The 18,544-nt window shown below is 38.9% G+C and overlaps 1 protein-coding gene across 3 annotated transcripts in view; it reads right to left on the bottom strand.

Annotated features, from left to right (window-relative positions):
• Positions 1-18,544, bottom strand: part of LOC134346982 (coiled-coil domain-containing protein 171-like) — a 474,163-nt gene that overhangs the window by 383,615 nt on the left and 72,004 nt on the right. For all 3 annotated transcript variants that reach the window (XM_063048911.1, XM_063048912.1, XM_063048913.1), the window contains exons 8-10: positions 11,218-11,378; positions 10,719-10,857; positions 1,979-2,081 (exon numbers count right to left, since the gene is read on the bottom strand). In XM_063048911.1, coding sequence (XP_062904981.1) covers positions 1,979-2,081; positions 10,719-10,857; positions 11,218-11,378 — 403 coding nt within the window. The remainder of the gene's footprint in view (positions 1-1,978; positions 2,082-10,718; positions 10,858-11,217; positions 11,379-18,544) is intronic.

Here is an 18,544-nt window from a genome sequence, read left to right as displayed (position 1 = left end):
GGCTCTGATGGATTGGAAGCTACATGAAAAGGCTAACAACCAAAGGGGTGACACGGTAGAGCAGTGGTTAGCACAATGCTTTACAGTACAGGCGATCCTGGTTCAATTCCCACCAATGCCTGTAAGGAGTTTGTACATTCTCCCCATAACCATGTGGGTTTCCTCCCACAGTCCAAAGATGTTGGTAGGTTAACTGGGCATTGTAAATTGTCCTGTGATTAGGCTAGAGCTAAGTCAGGGATTGCTGGGTGGCATGGCTCGAAAGGAACTGAAACGATAAATTTCAGCCATAGATAACTTTTAAAGAAATAGTACATAGTTTATAAAATAATATATACCTTATTAAGGCAAAAAAAAAGGATACAAAGTTAAATACCAAAGTATACCAGCAAAAAACTTCAAAGCAGTCTGCAGGAGTTTTTTTTCCCAGCAAGGAAAACATTAGTTAAAGCCATTGTGATTCATCTATAAGGAAAGGTACGTCACATCAGGAGTTTCTCCGGTTAGCGCACGATTTCCCTCCACGCCTCTCTGACGTAGTGGGGAACCACATACGAGGCAAGTTACAGCAGTGGCTTGCCATTGCCTTCTGCCGAGTGAGTTTCCAAAGAAATCACCAGCTCATAACCCAGCACGGATGGAAAGCGTGCAGGGGAGCCGGCTGGATTCGAACTCAGGACCTATCGTCCCGAAGTCCGGCACTGATGCCACTATGCTACCAGCCAGGTCTAGATGAAAATAAATATTTTTTTTAATTGCAGATTAGGAAATGGCACAGATATTTAAGCACATTTTGTTTGCCCTTATTGAGACCATAAGGCCATACGGCCCATTGAGTCTGCTCCACCATTTTATCATGAGCTGATCCATTCTCCCATTTAGTCCCACTCCCCCGCCTTCTCACCATAACCTTTGATGCCCTGGCTACTCAGATACCTATCAATCTCTGCCTTAAATACACCCAATGACTTGGCCTCCACTGCTGCCCGTGGCAACAAATTCCATAGATTCACCACCCTCTGACTAAAAAAATTTCTCCGCATTTCTGTTCTGAATGGGCGCCCTTCAATCCTTAAGTCATGCCCTCTCGTACTAGACTCCTCCATCAAGGGAAACAACTTTGCCACATCCACTCTGTCTATGCCTTTCAACATTCGAAATGTTTCTATGAGGTCTCCCCTCATTCTTCCTGAATTAGAGAACTACAGGTCTGGAGTAAATGAGAAAATGACTGTGACCATCCACTTCATCCATGCCTCTCATTATTTTATAAAACTCTATAAGGTCACCCTTCAGTCTCCTTTGTTTCAGGAAAAACCATCTTAGACTACCAAGTCTCTCCTTGTAACTCGAGCCCTCCAGTACCAGAAAAATCCTTGTTCCTTTTTTCTATATCCTCTTTAGCTGTAGAAGGCACTTAAAGAATATTTGCAAATACAATGCATGTAATTTTTAATGGAATATTTGGACATTAAATATAAACACAAAAATAGTAAACAACTAAGCAACACAACACGTTTTCAATACCGTACATACAGCAACCACTTGTATTATTATGTGGGAGAATAGAATAGCATTGTTGTCCGAAATAACCTGAGTTGGCAACAACCAAGTTGCTTGAGAAACTACAGTATTTTGGCTCAGGTAACAGAAAAAGACATCTGGTTCCTTTCCAGGTATTTTACTTAAAAATCCACAAGGGCCTCTTTCCCTGCAGGAATTAAGAGATAGTAAGCTCACTTGTTACAACCTGTCAGGTTAATCCTGGCACTTGTAAATCAAGCACTGGTTTAACAGCACTCTGTCACCTTCTCTCAGCCTGTTTGGCCACCGCACTGCTGTGAAGACCACTCATACCTTGTCATCAGATCAGAGCATGTTGAGAAAAGGGATTAAAGAGGCAGCTGCAGAATTCACACAATGCAGTGGCGCTTAGAACACTGACAGCTGCATCTGTCATTTTACACCATCAACTAACCTGATGTCCGTGGACCTGACACAGCAAAATTGGCCAAAAGAAATTCCAGCTCTCTTATGCTGCCCCCATATGCTTCTTCCAGGAAAGCATGATGTTTCTTTACCTTAAAGGACAAATAAAATCTTGCTTCAATAAATATAATTCCACACTAAGAAACTTAGAGTATGTACAAATGAGAAATCTTTACACTTAGCACAGAACAAAAGTAATAAATTTTGCAATTACATATGTACCAAGCTAACAAAAGTAGGTACATACATATTCTTATAAGGAAGCATTTGAACAAGACCATTAAAACCTTTCATGATAAATAATATAAAACCAACCATGTAACTTTAGTTACATCAAGGGAAGCAGCAAGAACATTTCTATTCAACTCTGATTACCAGTTAGTTCTCTTGTTTTCACTGGCACAGATTTTCCCATCCTTAAAGAACAATCAAAATGAAATGCATATGGACCAGGATTATATGCTGATTGAGTGGTATAAGACTATTAGCCAAGGCCATGGATTACTTATCTAGAAATAGACTGCTGTGGCATTAGTGAAATTTAAATTTAAATTTAAATTTGCAAATTAAAACTTATTAGATGCTGCCAACAACATTGACCATTTAACCACTGGGCTACCTGGTTCACGAATCCATCAAGGGTACACCTGGTCACCCGATTACAGGCAGGACATGGGAGTCTTTGGTGAGAGTACAGCAGAGGTTTACCAGGATGCCTCAATTAGAAAGGTGAGGTTCGACAAACTTGAATTATTTTCTCTGGAATGTTGGATGCTGATAGAAGAATGGAATGGCACAGATGAGGCTGACAGTAAGGATCATTTTTTCCTCAGGGCATGAGAGTTATATATTACAGGGCTGAGCTTTAAGGTGAGAGAGCGTGGGGCAGATGTAATTTGAGAGAGACAGAGAGTAGCTCGTGCCTGGAGTGGTAGTGGAAGCAGATAGGAGAAAAGCATTCAAGAGGATAAGCACATGAATATGCAGAGTATGGAAGAATTTGGACCACAGGCAGACAGAAGGGATTAATTTAGTTTGGTATCACGTTCAGCACAGACATCATGAGCCAAAGGGCCTGTTCTTGCATTGTATTGTTCTAGGTTTTGTTCTATCAAGCTGACTCTTGTAATACTTTCAAACTTGAAACAGATTTTTATAAAGAATAAAAGGCAAGAGTGGGAAGGAATCTGTTACAAATTATCAGGAAAGTGTTCAGGAGAGATGGCAATGGGTATCGGTGGAGTTTGCAGTTTGAATTAAATTGAACCTGCATCCATCACTTGTGCTGGAAGCTCGTTCCACACTCTCAGCATCCTCTGAGGAAAGTTGTTCAGCCTCATGTTCCCCTTAAGTTTTTCACTCTTCATCCTTAACCCATGATCTCTAGCAGTAATCTCACCCAACCTCAGTCCAAAAAGCCTGCTTGCATTTACCCTATCTATAACCCTCATCACAAGACCATTACACCATAACATATAGGAGCAGAATTAGGCCATTCGGCACATCGAGTCTGCTCCGCCATTTCATCATGCCTGATCTAATTTTCCTCCCAGCCCCAGTCTCCTGTCTTGCTCCCATACCCCTTCACGCCCTGACCAATCAAGAATACATCTGGCTCTGCCTTAATATACATAAAGATTTGGCGTCACTACTCTGGCTAAAGAAATTCCTCTTCATCTCCATTCTAAAAGTACACCCCTCTATTCTGAGGCTGTGTCCTCTGGTTTTAGACACTCCCACCATAGGAAACATCCTCTCCACATTTCCTACACCTCTATCAAACCTCCCCTCAATTTTCTATGTTCCAGGGAATAAGTTCTACCCTATTCAACCTTCCCCTATAACTCAGGTCCTCGTCCTGGCAACATCCTTATAAATTTTCTCTGCTCTCTTTCCATCTTATTTATATCTTTCCTGTACATAGGTAACCAAACTGCACATAATACTCCAAATTAGGCCTCAACAATGAGGCCTCACACCTTTGCCAGAAAACAACCTGTCCTAATCTACACGTCAGATCCTTATCAAAATTGGCATTTCTCCAATTTAGAATCTCAACCCAAGGACCAGATCCATCCTTTACCATAATTACCTTGAAACTATGATCACTAAATGCAAAGTGTTCCCCCACACAAACTTCTGTCACTTGTCCTGTCTCAATCCCTAATAGGATATCTAGTATCACATTCTTCTCTAGTTGGGATTTCTTTGCACTGATTAAGAAAACTTTCTTGAATACATTTAATAAACTCTCTCCCACCCTTTTACAGTCTGGGAGTCCCAGTCAATGTGTGTTAAGTTAAAAATCACCTGCTAAAACAACATTATGTTTCTTGTAACAGTTTACAATCTCTGTACAAATTTGCTCCTCTAAATGAATAAGCTCTTCGCAGGCTTCTAGTCGGGTACAGGTATCCATTATAACCAACATTTCAATGACAAAGTCTGCCATCTTCATCAGGGATGATGCCTGAACATGTCTAGTCGGATGGTATTTATACCCCCATAATCTGTCCCTCCTGATTGGTTAGTCTTCAGCCAATCAGTTTTCTGCTCTCCCACTATGTTTACAATTGAATTCGAGTTCTTGTGTAAAGTGAGACCTTCTTTACATCTGCTCAGTTAGGACAGTAGAGATGCCAGACAGGATAGTGGAATGCTCCTCTCATGGGATGTGGGAAGGCAGGGGGACCTCCACGTCCCTGATGACTACAACTGCAAGAAGTGCAACCAGCTGTTAAGGAGTTGGAGCTGGAACTGGATGAACTTCAGATCATTTGGGAGGCTGAAGGGGTGATAGATAGGACATATAGAGAGGTAGTGACACCCAAGGTGCAAGACAGAGGAGACTGGGTGACAGTCAGGAAGGGGGAAAGGGTTAAGTAACCAATGCAGAGTAACCCTGTGGCCATCCCTCTCACCAGCAGGTATATTACTATGGATACTGTTGGGGAAGGAGGAAATGGACAAGATGGCCCAAAGGGCTGATTTCTGTGCCATACTTCTGTGAGGGGATCCAGGAGCGCCCCTGTTAACTGTTTGGAGAGAGACATTTATCATTGACGGTTCGTTTGGAAAGGAGAGAAAGACAGAGGTATTTACCACCGATATGTTGCTTTCGGAAAAGAGAGAGACACGAAGATTAACAGTGGACTGTCACTTTAAGGCATTGGAAGTAAATTTGGATTTTTACTGAGTTTGGAGTTGGAGACAGCACCGAGCAGCTCGAAGGTTGCTATGGTGACCGAAGGCGGAGGACACTCGATGTTATGATTTTCAGCTGGTTATTGATGTTACTTCCAAGAATAAGTTGCCTGCTTGTGCACTCCTTTACAGACAAAAGAAGGAGGGACTCTTTGAATGACAGGTGATGCTCAGCCTGGTGAAATAAATGAGAGGTCAGATGATACAGACCTCAGATACATGATCTGGACACTGAGTGAGCATTGTTGTATCTGCAGAGAAAGTGGGTTTTGGAGGATCGATCAGGCGGATTGATCCAAGTTGCTATTCCAGTTTGAGAAGAAGGGGTTGACTGGTGGGGAGTTGTCTATGTGTCCACCCTCGCCTGGGTGATAGCTCCACCACAGAAGACCGGTCCCCCTGGTTAAAGTCACAGTCGGTGACTTGTAAAGGGGTTTCGGAGGACGACGAGAAGATCGACGGCATCAGCTCACCTGAGGACTCGACTCTCTCTCCCCCCCCATCACTGCTCAACTAAATACCACGAACTGAACTGAACTTTACTCAACATCGTAAGACTGTATCTTTTTACCCCTAGACTTAAAGAAGCTTGGTTTTTCATACATATATATTCCACACTTACTTTTATATATAATCATTGCTAACCTGTTTGATTTATTTACATTTATATTACTGTATTGCGTAGTTACTAATAAATATTATTAGTTTATAGCAATACAAGACTCCAAAGTGTTTTCCATCTCTGCTGGTTCTTAACCCCCGTCACGGGGTACGTGACACTTCTCTATGACTCTATGTCCTCCTCCTCTGTTGGCTGTTGATAATACAATTCCATTAGTGTGGTCATACTTTTCTTATTCTTCAGGTCTACCAATAAAGCCTCACTGGATGAGCTCTCCAGTTTGTCCTGAATGAGCACTGCTGTGATATTTTCCCACACATGTGATGCCATCCCTTCCCCTTTAATCCCTCTTGCTGTATCACATCTAAAACAATGAAAGTTTGGAACATTGAGCTGCTAGTCCTGCCCCTTCTGCAACCAAGTCTCAGTAATGACTACAATGCCTTAATTCCACATGCTGATTCATGTCCCAAGATGAACCATCTTTCCTACAATACTTCTTGTAATGAAATATGCTCAGAACACTAATCCCACCACGCTCCATCTTTGGATTCCTAACTTTGTATGCAGGTTTAACTGCATGTGTCTCCACAACCACTCCACTATCTCTTCTTGCAGTCAAGTTCCCATCCCCCTGCAACTCTAGTTTAAGCCACCCCATCCCTTTGCAACAAGAGCAGACCCTCCCACTAGGATATTAGCTCCCCTCCAGTTCATGTTCAAACCATTCCTTCTGTACAGGTCCCACCTTCCCTGGAAGTGGACCCAATAATCCAAAAATCTGAAGCCCTCCCTCCTGGAACATCTCCTTAGCCATGTGTTAAAACTGTACAATCTTCCTATTTCTGGCTTCACTAGCACATTGCATGGATAGCAATTCTAAGATCACAACTCTGGAGGACCTGTCCTTTAACATAACTCTAACACGTAACTCCCTGAACTCACTTTGCAGGACCTTATCACTCCTCCTACCCGTGTCATCAGTACAGACATGGACTACGACCTCTGGGCTGCTCACCCTCCCATTTAAGAATGTTGAGGATCGATCCAAGATGTCCCAGACGCTGGCACCAGGGAGACAACATACCATCTGGGAACCTCCTTTTTGTTCCTCAAATGGAGGAAGTAGCAATCAATGGTGAGCACCATTGGATTTAAGAATAGCCATGGAAAGGGACCACTCATGGTAAGATTAATCAGTTGGAGAAGGTCCAATTTCAAAGGGATCACAACAGATCTGAGCTAAGCAAACTGCACAGCAAGCAAATGTATAACTCAGACTGCAAGGCCTCTTTACTGAAACTCATTCAGCAATAATCTAGATGGACTTTGGAAGAGAAATATGGTTAAGTGAATTGCAGAGATCCTGGGATGACCAAAATGAGAGCAAATCTGACATTTTCACCATCAGAAAAAAGCTCTCATCTACCCTGTCTATGACTTTCATAGTCTGTAAACCTACTAATCAGCCCACTTAACATTTTCACCTAAAACATACAATGAGGCAAAAAAAAACCTCCTCCAGTATTACCCTCTGTCTCTTCAGGTCACAGCAGTTTTGAATCCAGTCTACCAGTCCCCATCAATCCCATGCAGCTGGATCTTCCGGATCAGCCCACCATAAAGGACTTCTTTGGAAGCTTTAATAAAGTCCATGTATACAAAATCCACTGCCCTGCCCTGCACGATCTGATCTCCCCTGCATGAAATCATGCTGACTATTCCCAATAAGGCTAATCTTTTCCCCAAGTAAGTACATCCTAACATCAATCATTTTCAATAATTTCCTTATTACTAATGCAATGCTCACTGGCCTATAATTCTCTGATTTGTTTCTACTGCCCTTTGTTCACAAGCTGCTCTTGGGTCCTATGGGACTTTGCCTATGCCTAAAGAGGATATAAAGACCTCTCTGAAGTCCCCAGCAACCTCCAACCTTACCCTCTCAAGAAAATGAATAGATCACATAAATCCCAGTGGATTTATCCACCTTACTGCTCTTCAAGAGACCTAATACCACTTCCTTCTTGATATCATAATTCCCTAGAATATCAGCTTATCCCTTCCTGATGTCACTATCCTCCATGTCCTTCTCTCTGGCGAATATCAATGCAAAGTATTTATTTAGTACCTCACCTACTAACTCTGGTTCCTGGCATACATTCCTTCCTTTGTCCTTGGGTGGCTCTGCCCTCTCCTTAGTTACCCACGTTTTTTAATAAATGTATAAAATGCCTTGGGGTTCTCTTCAATCCTTCTGGCCAAGGACATTTCATGCCCCCTTTTAGTTCTCTTGATTCCCTGCTTTGTTTATATTCCTGAAAGGCCCAGTTCAGTTTCCACTCCCTAACTTAGAGATCCTTCCTTTTCCTTTTTGACTAAATTTACATCTTTCCTTATCAAAGGTTACCCGAAACTTGTCATCTTTGTCCTTCTCCCTTACTGGAATACATAGCCCTGAATGCCAATCAACAAGCAACTGTCACATATTTGGTATGCACTTCAAGTGCAGCCGCTGCAGCCAAGATTGTCACTCCCATGTGGGCCTCTACAGCCACAACAGACGCTACTCTACCAACACAGACTGAAGCAAGACTTTCCAGGTGCAGATCCATGGTCTCGCGAGACTAACAGATGCCACCACCACTTGTCCAATTACAGCCACTCCCAATCTACTCTCCTCAGGAAGAGTAGATACGGAAGGCAGCAAACCATAGAAACAATCTAGTGAATCTTCTTTGCACAGCTTCTATGCCAACTACATCCTTTCTTTGGCAAGAAGCCCTAAATCATAAATAGTACCAGGTCGTCAGAGTATTAATTAATTAAATTAAGAATTTAAATCACACATCCAATAACTTAGTTCAATATCTTTTCAGAATTCTATGTGCACTGCTAACAAGTACTGACTTTCAAGACACAAGTGACACGTTGAACTCAACCCTCTCTTGCAGTTAAACATTGATCAAAAGGTGAATTGTCTTGTGAATGTAATTTTTGTTTGACGTTTCATCTTTTGTGGGATATTTACCAGTGATTCTCACAAAGCTAATGACAGATTAAGTGATATTATGCATACATGCTTGTTACAAGGCAATATACAAAATCCTTTACCTCTTACATGCTGTACAAATAATGAGCATGATCCATTGAACAAAATCGAAAATTTCTTCAGACTGCTTGAAGTAGAATTCACATTCATGCATATTTTTACTTTGCAAACTGTATTCCACACCTTTATTCCACATCTCCCTAATTCTCTTTATTCCAACCAAATTATCAATTTTATTTGTAAATGTAGTTCTGTGTCACTACAATTACCTAATACTCTTTATTCACCCACAGCTTATTAGGTAGTCTCCTCCAATGTCCTTCCTCCCTCACCACCATTCAGGGCCCCAGACAGTACTTCCAGGTGAGGCGACACTTCACCTGTGAGTCAGCCTGGGTGATATACTGCGTCCGGTGCTCCCGATGCGGCCTTCTATATGTTGGCGAGACCCGATGCCGATTGGGAGATCGTTTCGCTGAACACCTACGCTCTGTCACCAGAGAAAGCAGGATCTCCCAGTGGCCACACATTTTAATTCCACGTCCCATTCCCATTCTGATACATCAATCCATGGCCTCCCCTACTGTCAAGATGAAACCACACTCAGGTTGGAGAAACAACACCTTATATTCCATCTGGGTAGCTTCCAACCTGATGGCATGAACATTGATTTTTCTAACTTCTGTTAATGCCCTCCTCCCCTTCTTACCCCATCCCTTATTTATTATCCCCCCTCCTTTCTCTCTGTCCCTCTCATAATCAATCCTTGCCTGCTCTCCATCTTCCTCTGTGCTCCCCTCCCCCTTTCTTTCTCCCTAGGCCTCCCGTCCCATGACCCTCCCACTTCTCCAGCTCTGTATCCCTTTTGCCAATCAACTTTCTGGTCCCCCTCCTGTCTTCTATCATTTCTGATCTCCCCCTCCCACTTTCAAATCTCTTACTACCTCTTCTTTCAGTTAGTCCTGACGAAGAGTCTCGGCCCGAAACATCAACTGTACTTCCTCCTATTGATGCTGCCTGGCCTGCTGTGTTCCACCAGCATTTTGTGTGTGTGTTGCAACAATTCATCACGAATATCTTGAGCACTTGTATTACCATGGAATAGAAGGATACAGAAGTGCAGGTAAATGAGAATTTGATGACTGGCATGGACTTGGTGTGCCAAAGGGTCTATTTCTGTGCTGAATGGCTTTATAGCCATCCACTTCCACATTTATAACATTATCCCTTTTCAATCCCATCTGAGCTTACTTCCTCCCACTGCCCCCATCCTTGCATCTGCTGTGTCTAACAAGACCAAAATCTTAAAAAAAAAACCACTTCATTTTCAAGTTTTTCTCTGGTCTCACTCTTCCCTATCTATAATCACTTTGGCCACTTAACCCTTCAAATCACAGCATTCCATAAACTGTCAATTGCACATTTACCATTGACAGATATGGGAGATAGCAAACAGAAAGAAGTTGATCTGTCTCCAAATCATTTTAAGATTCGTCAATATGATTAGAAGATCATCCCAATGTCACTGAATAAAACTGTAGCCCTCCAAATTTGGCCTGTAAGTTCAATGTTGTTGCTCGTTTTGATCTTCACAATAGCCATACTGTTCTCAGGTTGGTCCATATTGACAAGTTGAGTGACTCAAACTTTTGTTTAATAAATTGCCCCTCTCCTTTTTGATTATAAAAATATTTACCTCAGTCACTTCTGAAAGAAACCCCCCAAATCAAAACCAAGGTCCTTAGGGGACTTCTGAATTTCTCATATTTTTGGATTTGTTTTATTACAAGTTTAATTGATCAAACCATGGACATAGCACAGCTCAATGTTCTCCAAATAGTATATTCTTACTTTTGTTAATTCATCCTGAAGATTTTCAAAACTTTCCTCGTGTCTCTCAAGTTGTTTTGAAAGATCAGCAATCACATCATTCTTTTCTTCCAACTCAGCGGTCAATTGAGTTTTTGTAACAGTACTTTCCTTTTGTAATCTCAAGGACAAATTAAGTTAATGTTTTAATATAAATAATACAACATAAATATAAATAATGTTTTTAAATATAAATAAAACTAAATAATCAATTGAATTGATTTTATTTCTTACATCCTTCACATACATGAGGAGTAAAAATCTTTACGTTGCGTTTCCATCTAAATGTGCAATCATATTAATTTATAATGATTTATAATAAATAGAACAGTCAATGTAATATAGAGTACACTCAAATCAGTGCGGGTTAATATGTTATCTTGAGGTTCTACAACACTCTGACATATTGCCTTCAAAGCATAATTTGTTAGAAGATGCAAAATTTCATAATGTGCAAAATGTTCTTTAGAAAAAGTCTTACTTCTGTAACTGATTTGTAGATTCCACAACTTTTGATTTTTCCCTTTCATATGAGAATTCAACTTCCCTGAGTTGTTGCTTGATCAGTTCCAAAGTTGACACTGCATTTGCATGGCTTGATTTTTCCACTTCCAAAGCATTTTCAAGATCACGGATCCGTAACTACATTTAAAAAAAGGTTAAATAAAGTGCCCAATCATAACACAGAAATTGTGATAATTATATCTCAGAAAGAGCACAGATTAATGAGTTGAACGTTTCAAATTATATTTCATATATTGTAGTAAAATTGTATATTATGTTATGATACATGACACAAAACACACAGAAGCAGAATTAGGGCATTCAACCTATCAAGTCTGCTCCGCCTTTCCATCATGGCTGATTTATTATGCCTCTCAACCCCATTCTCCTGCCTTCTCCCCATAAAATGGTACTAATCAAGAACCCATCAACCTCTGTTGTAAAAGTACTAAATGATTTGGCCTCCTCAGCTGTCTGTGGCAATGAATTCCAGATTCACCACCCCTGTCCAAAGAAATTACCCTCCTTCTCTGTTCTAATGTCCTTCTATTCCAAGGCTGTGTCCTCTGATCATAGACTCTCCCACGATAGAAAATACCCTCTCCACATCCACTCTATCCAGATCTTGCAATATTTGATAAATTTCAATAAGATGCCCCCTCATTCTTCTTTCAATATCTTTATTAGTTTCTACATAGAAGAATAGAGTACAAGAAAGTATATATAAAAGGTCAAAAAAACTACCAATTACATTATATCTATCCATAATAACAATCTCATTACCCCGTATTCATGTAGGTTAGTCAAAGTTATATTGAAATATACCAATTTATTACAAAAAAAAAGTCTAACCCCTACCAAGACCAAAGCTGTTTATTAAGGTGAAAAAAAAGGGAAAATACCTTCTCATATAATAAAAATTAATAATAGCCAACATCTAATTTTAAAAAATGAATTGAGGGTTTTGAAAGTTTTGAAAATAATTCAGAAAGGGTCCCCACAATGTTTGAAAGTCTTGACAAGATTCAGAAGTTGAACAACGAATCTTCTCTAAATCTAAGCATGACATAACGTCGCATAACCATTGAGCGTGAGTAGGAAGAGAAACATCTTTCCATTTAAACAAAAGTGCCCTCCTAGCTATAAAAGAGTTAAAGGCCAAAATATGTAAATCAGATGTCTTCAGCTTGATATCTTGTCCTGCAACAATACCGAATAGGGCTGTCAAAAGATTAGGCTTAAAATTGACTTTGAAAAGTAAAGAAAAAGTTTGAAAAACTTCCTTCCAATAATTTTTAAGACATGGACAAGTCCAAAACATATGAATTAATGAAGCTTCTCCATTATTACATCTGTCACAGTAGGGAGATACATCCGAATAAAAACGAGAAAGCTTATCTTTAGTCATATGGTCTCTATGTACCACCTTAAATTGTATGAGGGAATGGCAAGCACATAGCGATGAAGTATTAACCAGTTTAAAAATTGCATTCCAAGTTTCCTCAGATATTGCTGTCTGTAAATATTGTTCCCAGAGATTCTTAATTTTGCCTAAAGGAACATTCCTCGTCTCCAGTAACGTACCATAAATATTAGATATTGAACCATTATGAAAAGATGTCAAATTAAAAATTACGTCCTAGTAAGTTCTTATCTGTGCTTATAGGAAATGTGCATAATTGAGACCTTAGAAAGTCTCTGATTTGTAAATACCTATAGAAGTGAATTTTGTGTAAGCTAAATTTAGCTGACAATTGCTCAAATGAAAAAAGATTTCCTCCAACAAACAGATCCTAAAAATATTTAATACCCAACCTGTCCCATTCTTTAAAAACTAAATTAGTCATGGAAGGTTTAAAAAATTAGAATAAATGGGACTAGAAAGGGAAAATCTCGATAAACCAAAATGTTTTCTAAATTGTATCCAGGTCCTCAGAGTATGTTTAACTATTAAATTATCAGTTAGTTTACTTACAAATAAAGAAGTGAGGATCCAAGAAGAGAAATAATGGAAAATTTATTAACAGAGTTAGCTTCTAAAGAAACCCATACCGGATAGTCTACACGATTAATATAGCCAAAACGTAAGATATTGTATATTAACTACCCAGTAATAAAATCTAAAATTAGGTAAGGCTAAATCTCCAGACTTTTTAGGTTTTTGAAGATGAACTTTATTTACACGAGGACATTTATTTTTCTCTATATAGGAGGATAAGATAGCTTCAAGGGACTCAGAAAAGGATTTAGGAATAAAAATGAGTAAAGCCTGAAAAAGATATATAAATTTAGGTAGAATATTCATGAATAGAATTAATTCATCCAATCAACGATATTGAAAGAGGTGACCAATTTAATATCTTTTTTATATGGTTCAATAAAGTAAGAAAGTTTTCTTTAAACAGGTGTTTGTAATTCTTAGTGACTGTTACACCCAAATAAGTAAATTGATTCCTTACAATTTTAAAAGGGAGATTAGTATTAATTGATAACAAATTATTTAAAGGAAATAATTCACTCTTATGTAGGTTCAATTTATATCCCGAAAACTGGCTAAAACGGGAGAGTAAAGGAAGTAGGCAAGGTAATGAGGTCTTAAAAAAAAATTTTTTTTAATTATTCATTACAGTATTATCTTTAGGGGAATCAGAACTATAAAGTTTAGAATAGAATTCTCTAAAGGTATCATTTATTTCAGAGTAATCAGTTGTCCTATCACCATTAGTTTTGCAAATTTCTTTAATTTGTCATCTAACTACAGAAGTTTTTAATTGGTTGGCCAATACTTTGCTTGATTTATCTCCGTGAATATAAAATTGAGTTTCAATTGGATATGCTAACAGAAGATCATATTTAGTTTTAACTTCAACAGGTCTTTTATATAAAACAGGATCTGGAGCTATAGCATATTTTTGATCTAATTGTTTCAATTGATTGGCTAATTCAATTTTTTCTTCATTAGCTTTATTCTTAGCACTCGCAGTACAAGAAATAATTTGTCCTCTAATATAGGCCTTGAAAGTATCCCATACAATAAGATTAGCAGTCTCTTCATTTTTATTCTCTTCAAAAAACAAAATAATATGCTTCTCTAGAAATTTTAAAAATTCCTTATCAGATAATGAAGTTGTATTAAAACGCCAAAACCTGTTGCTTTGAGGAAGACCAGGAAGTTTTAAAGATAGAAAGTAGGAGCATGATCTGAAACAGCAATCTCTTTATATTCACAGGAACGAACTGATGAAATCATTTGACTATCGATTAAAAAAAAAAATCAATCCTGGAATATGTATGATGAACATGGGCAAAAAACAAATACTCCCTATCTAAAGGATATATAAAAAAAAGCCAAACATCAACTATACCACACTTCGATAAAAAGGATTGAATAAACAAAGCTGATTTATTATGAGACTCTGGCTTAGAAGATGATCGGTCTAAAATTGGGTCTAGCCAACAGTTAAAATCTCCTCCCATCACCAAGGAATAAAGATTCAGATCTGGTAAAAATGAAAAAAAATGCTCAAAGAATCCTGGATCATCTATATTTGGGGCATACACATTGGCAAATACTATTAATTTATTACCTAGTTTTCCTGAAACTATAACAAAATGTCCATTAGTATCAGACACTACTTTATGTTGGACAAGGGAAAGTGTATTATCTATAAGAATCGAAACTCCTCTGGATTTGCCCTGAAAAGAGTGAAAACAAAGTCCATTCCAATGGCTTAAAAAACACAGATTATCACATTTGCGTATGTGAGTTTCTTGTGTAAAAAAAATAATAGGAACCTTAAATTTCTTAATATAAGCAAAAATCTTATTACGTTTAACAGGGTGATTTAACCCTTTCACGTTAAAACTGAGTAAATTAATAGTTTGGTCCATTTTTAATATTATTTAAAGGAAGGGTTAAAATGCAAGTTAAAAACCAAGCCATAAACCTTGAGAAATGTTAACCAAGCAACAAGTTGGCTAAAACTACAAAAACAGCTTCTGGAAAAAAAAAGCCACACCCCCGCCCACCTCCCAAAGAAAGAAAACCGACCAATAGAAAGTCAGCATCTAAACTACGGACAACCCCCCCAAAAAACCTGGTGATCGCTCCAATTAGTTTCAAGGTTATTTATATTCCAACCTTGACTACACAATACCCAAACAAGAGATTCAATTCTCGTATATCAAAAATACAGTATTAAAAAATACAAAAGGAAATTAGTTACAAAGGTTCACCAAAAGTAAAAGATACAATTATTCATACAGATTAACATTAATCTTATATCTTCATGAAAAAATAGACTAAGCAGTTAGCCTTCAAATTTAAAAAATCTTTGTGCTTCAGCATTCAAACGAAACCATTCGAACGATCCATCAATGAGATTCTCAGTCAAACTGGGTAGCCAAGGAACGGGTTAAAACCCTTATTTAAAAAATTCCAACAGAGCTTGTTTAAACTTAGCACATTCCTGCATAACCTCAAGCGAATAATCTTTGAGAATCTTAATATTCCACCCTATAACCAATTATGCCCCTTCGACAGGATTTGTGAATTAAAAGTTTCTCATTTAATCATGTGTCTTCATGTAAGGAGAAACTAAACAGCTAGCCTTCGGATTTTAAAAACTTTTGTGCTTCAACAGTCAAGTGGAACCATTCGAAAGAACCGTTTTTAAGTGTGATTCTGAGTCGGGCTGGGTAGCGAAGGGATGGCTTGAAACCCTTATTAAAAAGCTCAGACATAACTTCTTTGAACTTAACACGTTCCTGCATAACCTCAGGCAAATAATCTTCGACAATTCTAATCTTGCGACCATTATAGTCAATCATGCCTCTTCGACGAGATTCGTGAATTAAGAGTTCCTTTGTTTTAAATTCCTGAAAACAAATTATTACTGATCTTGGTCTCTGACTGTTAGGAGGTCTAAACGCAGGAGATCTGTGAACTCGATCGATCATAGGTACAGACGTCAAAATCTCTGGAAATAATTCTTGCAAAAAGTTTGCAAAAAACTCCATAGGATGATTACCTTCGATTGATTCTTCGAGACCCAGAACCCGTAAGTTGTTCCTTCTACTTCTATTTTCTAGGTTGATAATCTTCTGTCTTAACTTTTCATTGGACAACTTTTCACAAAAGCTTCTGCAATTCATCCACTTCCGTTTCCAGAGCCGACAAAATTTCCTCATTATTTTTAATACATTTATTGTGTTCATTAAGAGTTTGCTGAATAGAATCCAATTTACTATCTATTTGTTTAAATTCAGTGCTGAATGGTTGAAAATTCTCAGAGGCTTCTCGTGTATGACTTTGCAGCAAATCCATAATAGAATCCAAAGAGGCAGGAAAATCATCCTTTTTAGTACCTCTGGCACTCCTTCCAGCCATAATGAAATAATATCACACTTAAAAAAGAAGTTTCAAGACAGGTGGGAAATAGTAAGATAATTAGAGTCGGAGCAATGGCAGATTGCTGTTACTCCATCAGCCACCACCAGGAAATCCTCCCCCTCATTCTTCTGAGCTCCAGCAAGGTACAAGCCAAGGGCCATCAAAAGCTCCTCATACATTAACACTTTAATACCTGAAAGAATTTCTGTGACTCTGCTCTGAACCCTCTCCAATGCCAGTACATCCTTTCTTAGAGAAGGGGCACAAACTGTTCAAAGTATTCCAAGTGTCTCATAAATGCATCATTAAACCTTAGCAATACATCCTAGCTTCTATATTCTCAAAATTAATGCTAACATTGGATTAGTCTTCCTTACCAACAACCTGCAAGTTGACCTTTAGAGAATCCTGCATGAGGACTCCCAGTTTCCTTTACACTCAATATCTGAATTTTCTCCCCTTATAGAAAATAGTCTATGCCTTTATTCCTTCGACCAAAGTGCATGACCGTACAATTCCCTATACTGTATTCCAACTGCCACTTCTTTGCCAATTCTCTTAGTCTGTCTCAAACCTTCTGCAGATTCCCCGCTTCCTCAACACTACATGCCCCTCCACCTATCTTTGTATGGTCCACAAACTTGGTCACAAAGCCATCAATTCCATCGTCTAAATCATTGACATGTAACGTGAAAAGAAGCGGTCCCAATATTGATCCCTGCAGAGCACTACTAGTCACTGGCAGCCATCAGAAAAGGCTCCCTTTATTGCCACTCTTTGCCTCCTGCCAATCAACCAATGCTATATCCATACTACTACCCTTCCTGTAATACCATGGGCTCTTATCTTGCTAAGCAGCCTCATGTGCGGCACCTTGTCAAAGGCCAAGGTTACTTGAAAACACTAGTAAATAACATCAATGGACTCTTCTACGTCTATTCTGCCTGTCATTTCCTCAATCAATTCCAACAGATTTGTCAAACTAACTGGTGTATAATTTCTTGTATTTTGCTTCTCTCTCTCTCTTCTTAAAGAGTAAAGTGACATTTGCAATTTTGCAGTCTTCTGGTGACTGTTGAAAGATCACTACCAATGTATCCACAATCTCTTTAGCTACCTCTTTCAGAACACTAGAGTATAGTCCATCTGCTCCAGATGACTTACCTACCCTCAGACTTCTCAGCTTCCCAAGCACCTTCTCCTTAGTGATTGTGATAACACTCACATCTGCCTTCTGACTTTCTTGAATTTCTGGCATGCTGCTGCCATCTTCTCCTCAGTGAAAACTGGCCCAAAATACTTATTCAGTTCCCCATTGCTAACTCATTTTTCAGTATCATTTTCCAGCAGTTCTATGTCCACTTGCACCTCTCTTTTATTCATTATATGTCCGAAAATTCATTTGGTATCCTATTTTACGTTATTAGCTAGCTTTCTCTCATTACTTTTCAGTTGCCTTTTGTTGCTTTTTAAAAGCTTCCCAGTCTTGTTACTCCCCACTAATTTTTGCTTTATTGTCTGCCCTCCCTTTTGCTTTATGCTGTGTGTGACTTCCCTTGTCAGCCACAATTGCTTCATCCTCCCTCAAGAACACTTCTTTAGGACAAATCTATCCTGCATCTTATGAATTGCTCCCAGAAACTCCAGCCATTATTGCTGTGCCATCATCCCTGCTAATGTCCCCTTCCAATCACCTTTGGCCAGCTCCTCTCTCATGCCCTTTTTTCTCCACTGCAATACCAATACATCTGATTTTAAATTCTCCTTCTCAAAATGCAGGGCGACTTCTATTATATTATGATCACTGTCTCCAAAAGGTTCCTTCCCCTCAAGCTTTCTAATCAAATCTCGTCATTACACAACACTCAATCCAGACCTGCAGTTTCTCTAGTGGACGTGACCACAAGTTGCT

This window comes from Mobula hypostoma, chromosome 5 (genome assembly GCF_963921235.1).
Source record: "Mobula hypostoma chromosome 5, sMobHyp1.1, whole genome shotgun sequence".
NCBI classification, from domain to species: Eukaryota; Metazoa; Chordata; class Chondrichthyes; order Myliobatiformes; family Myliobatidae; genus Mobula; species Mobula hypostoma.
Note: the sequence above shows the minus strand (reverse complement) of the source record. Positions and strands in the feature narration are given on the sequence as shown.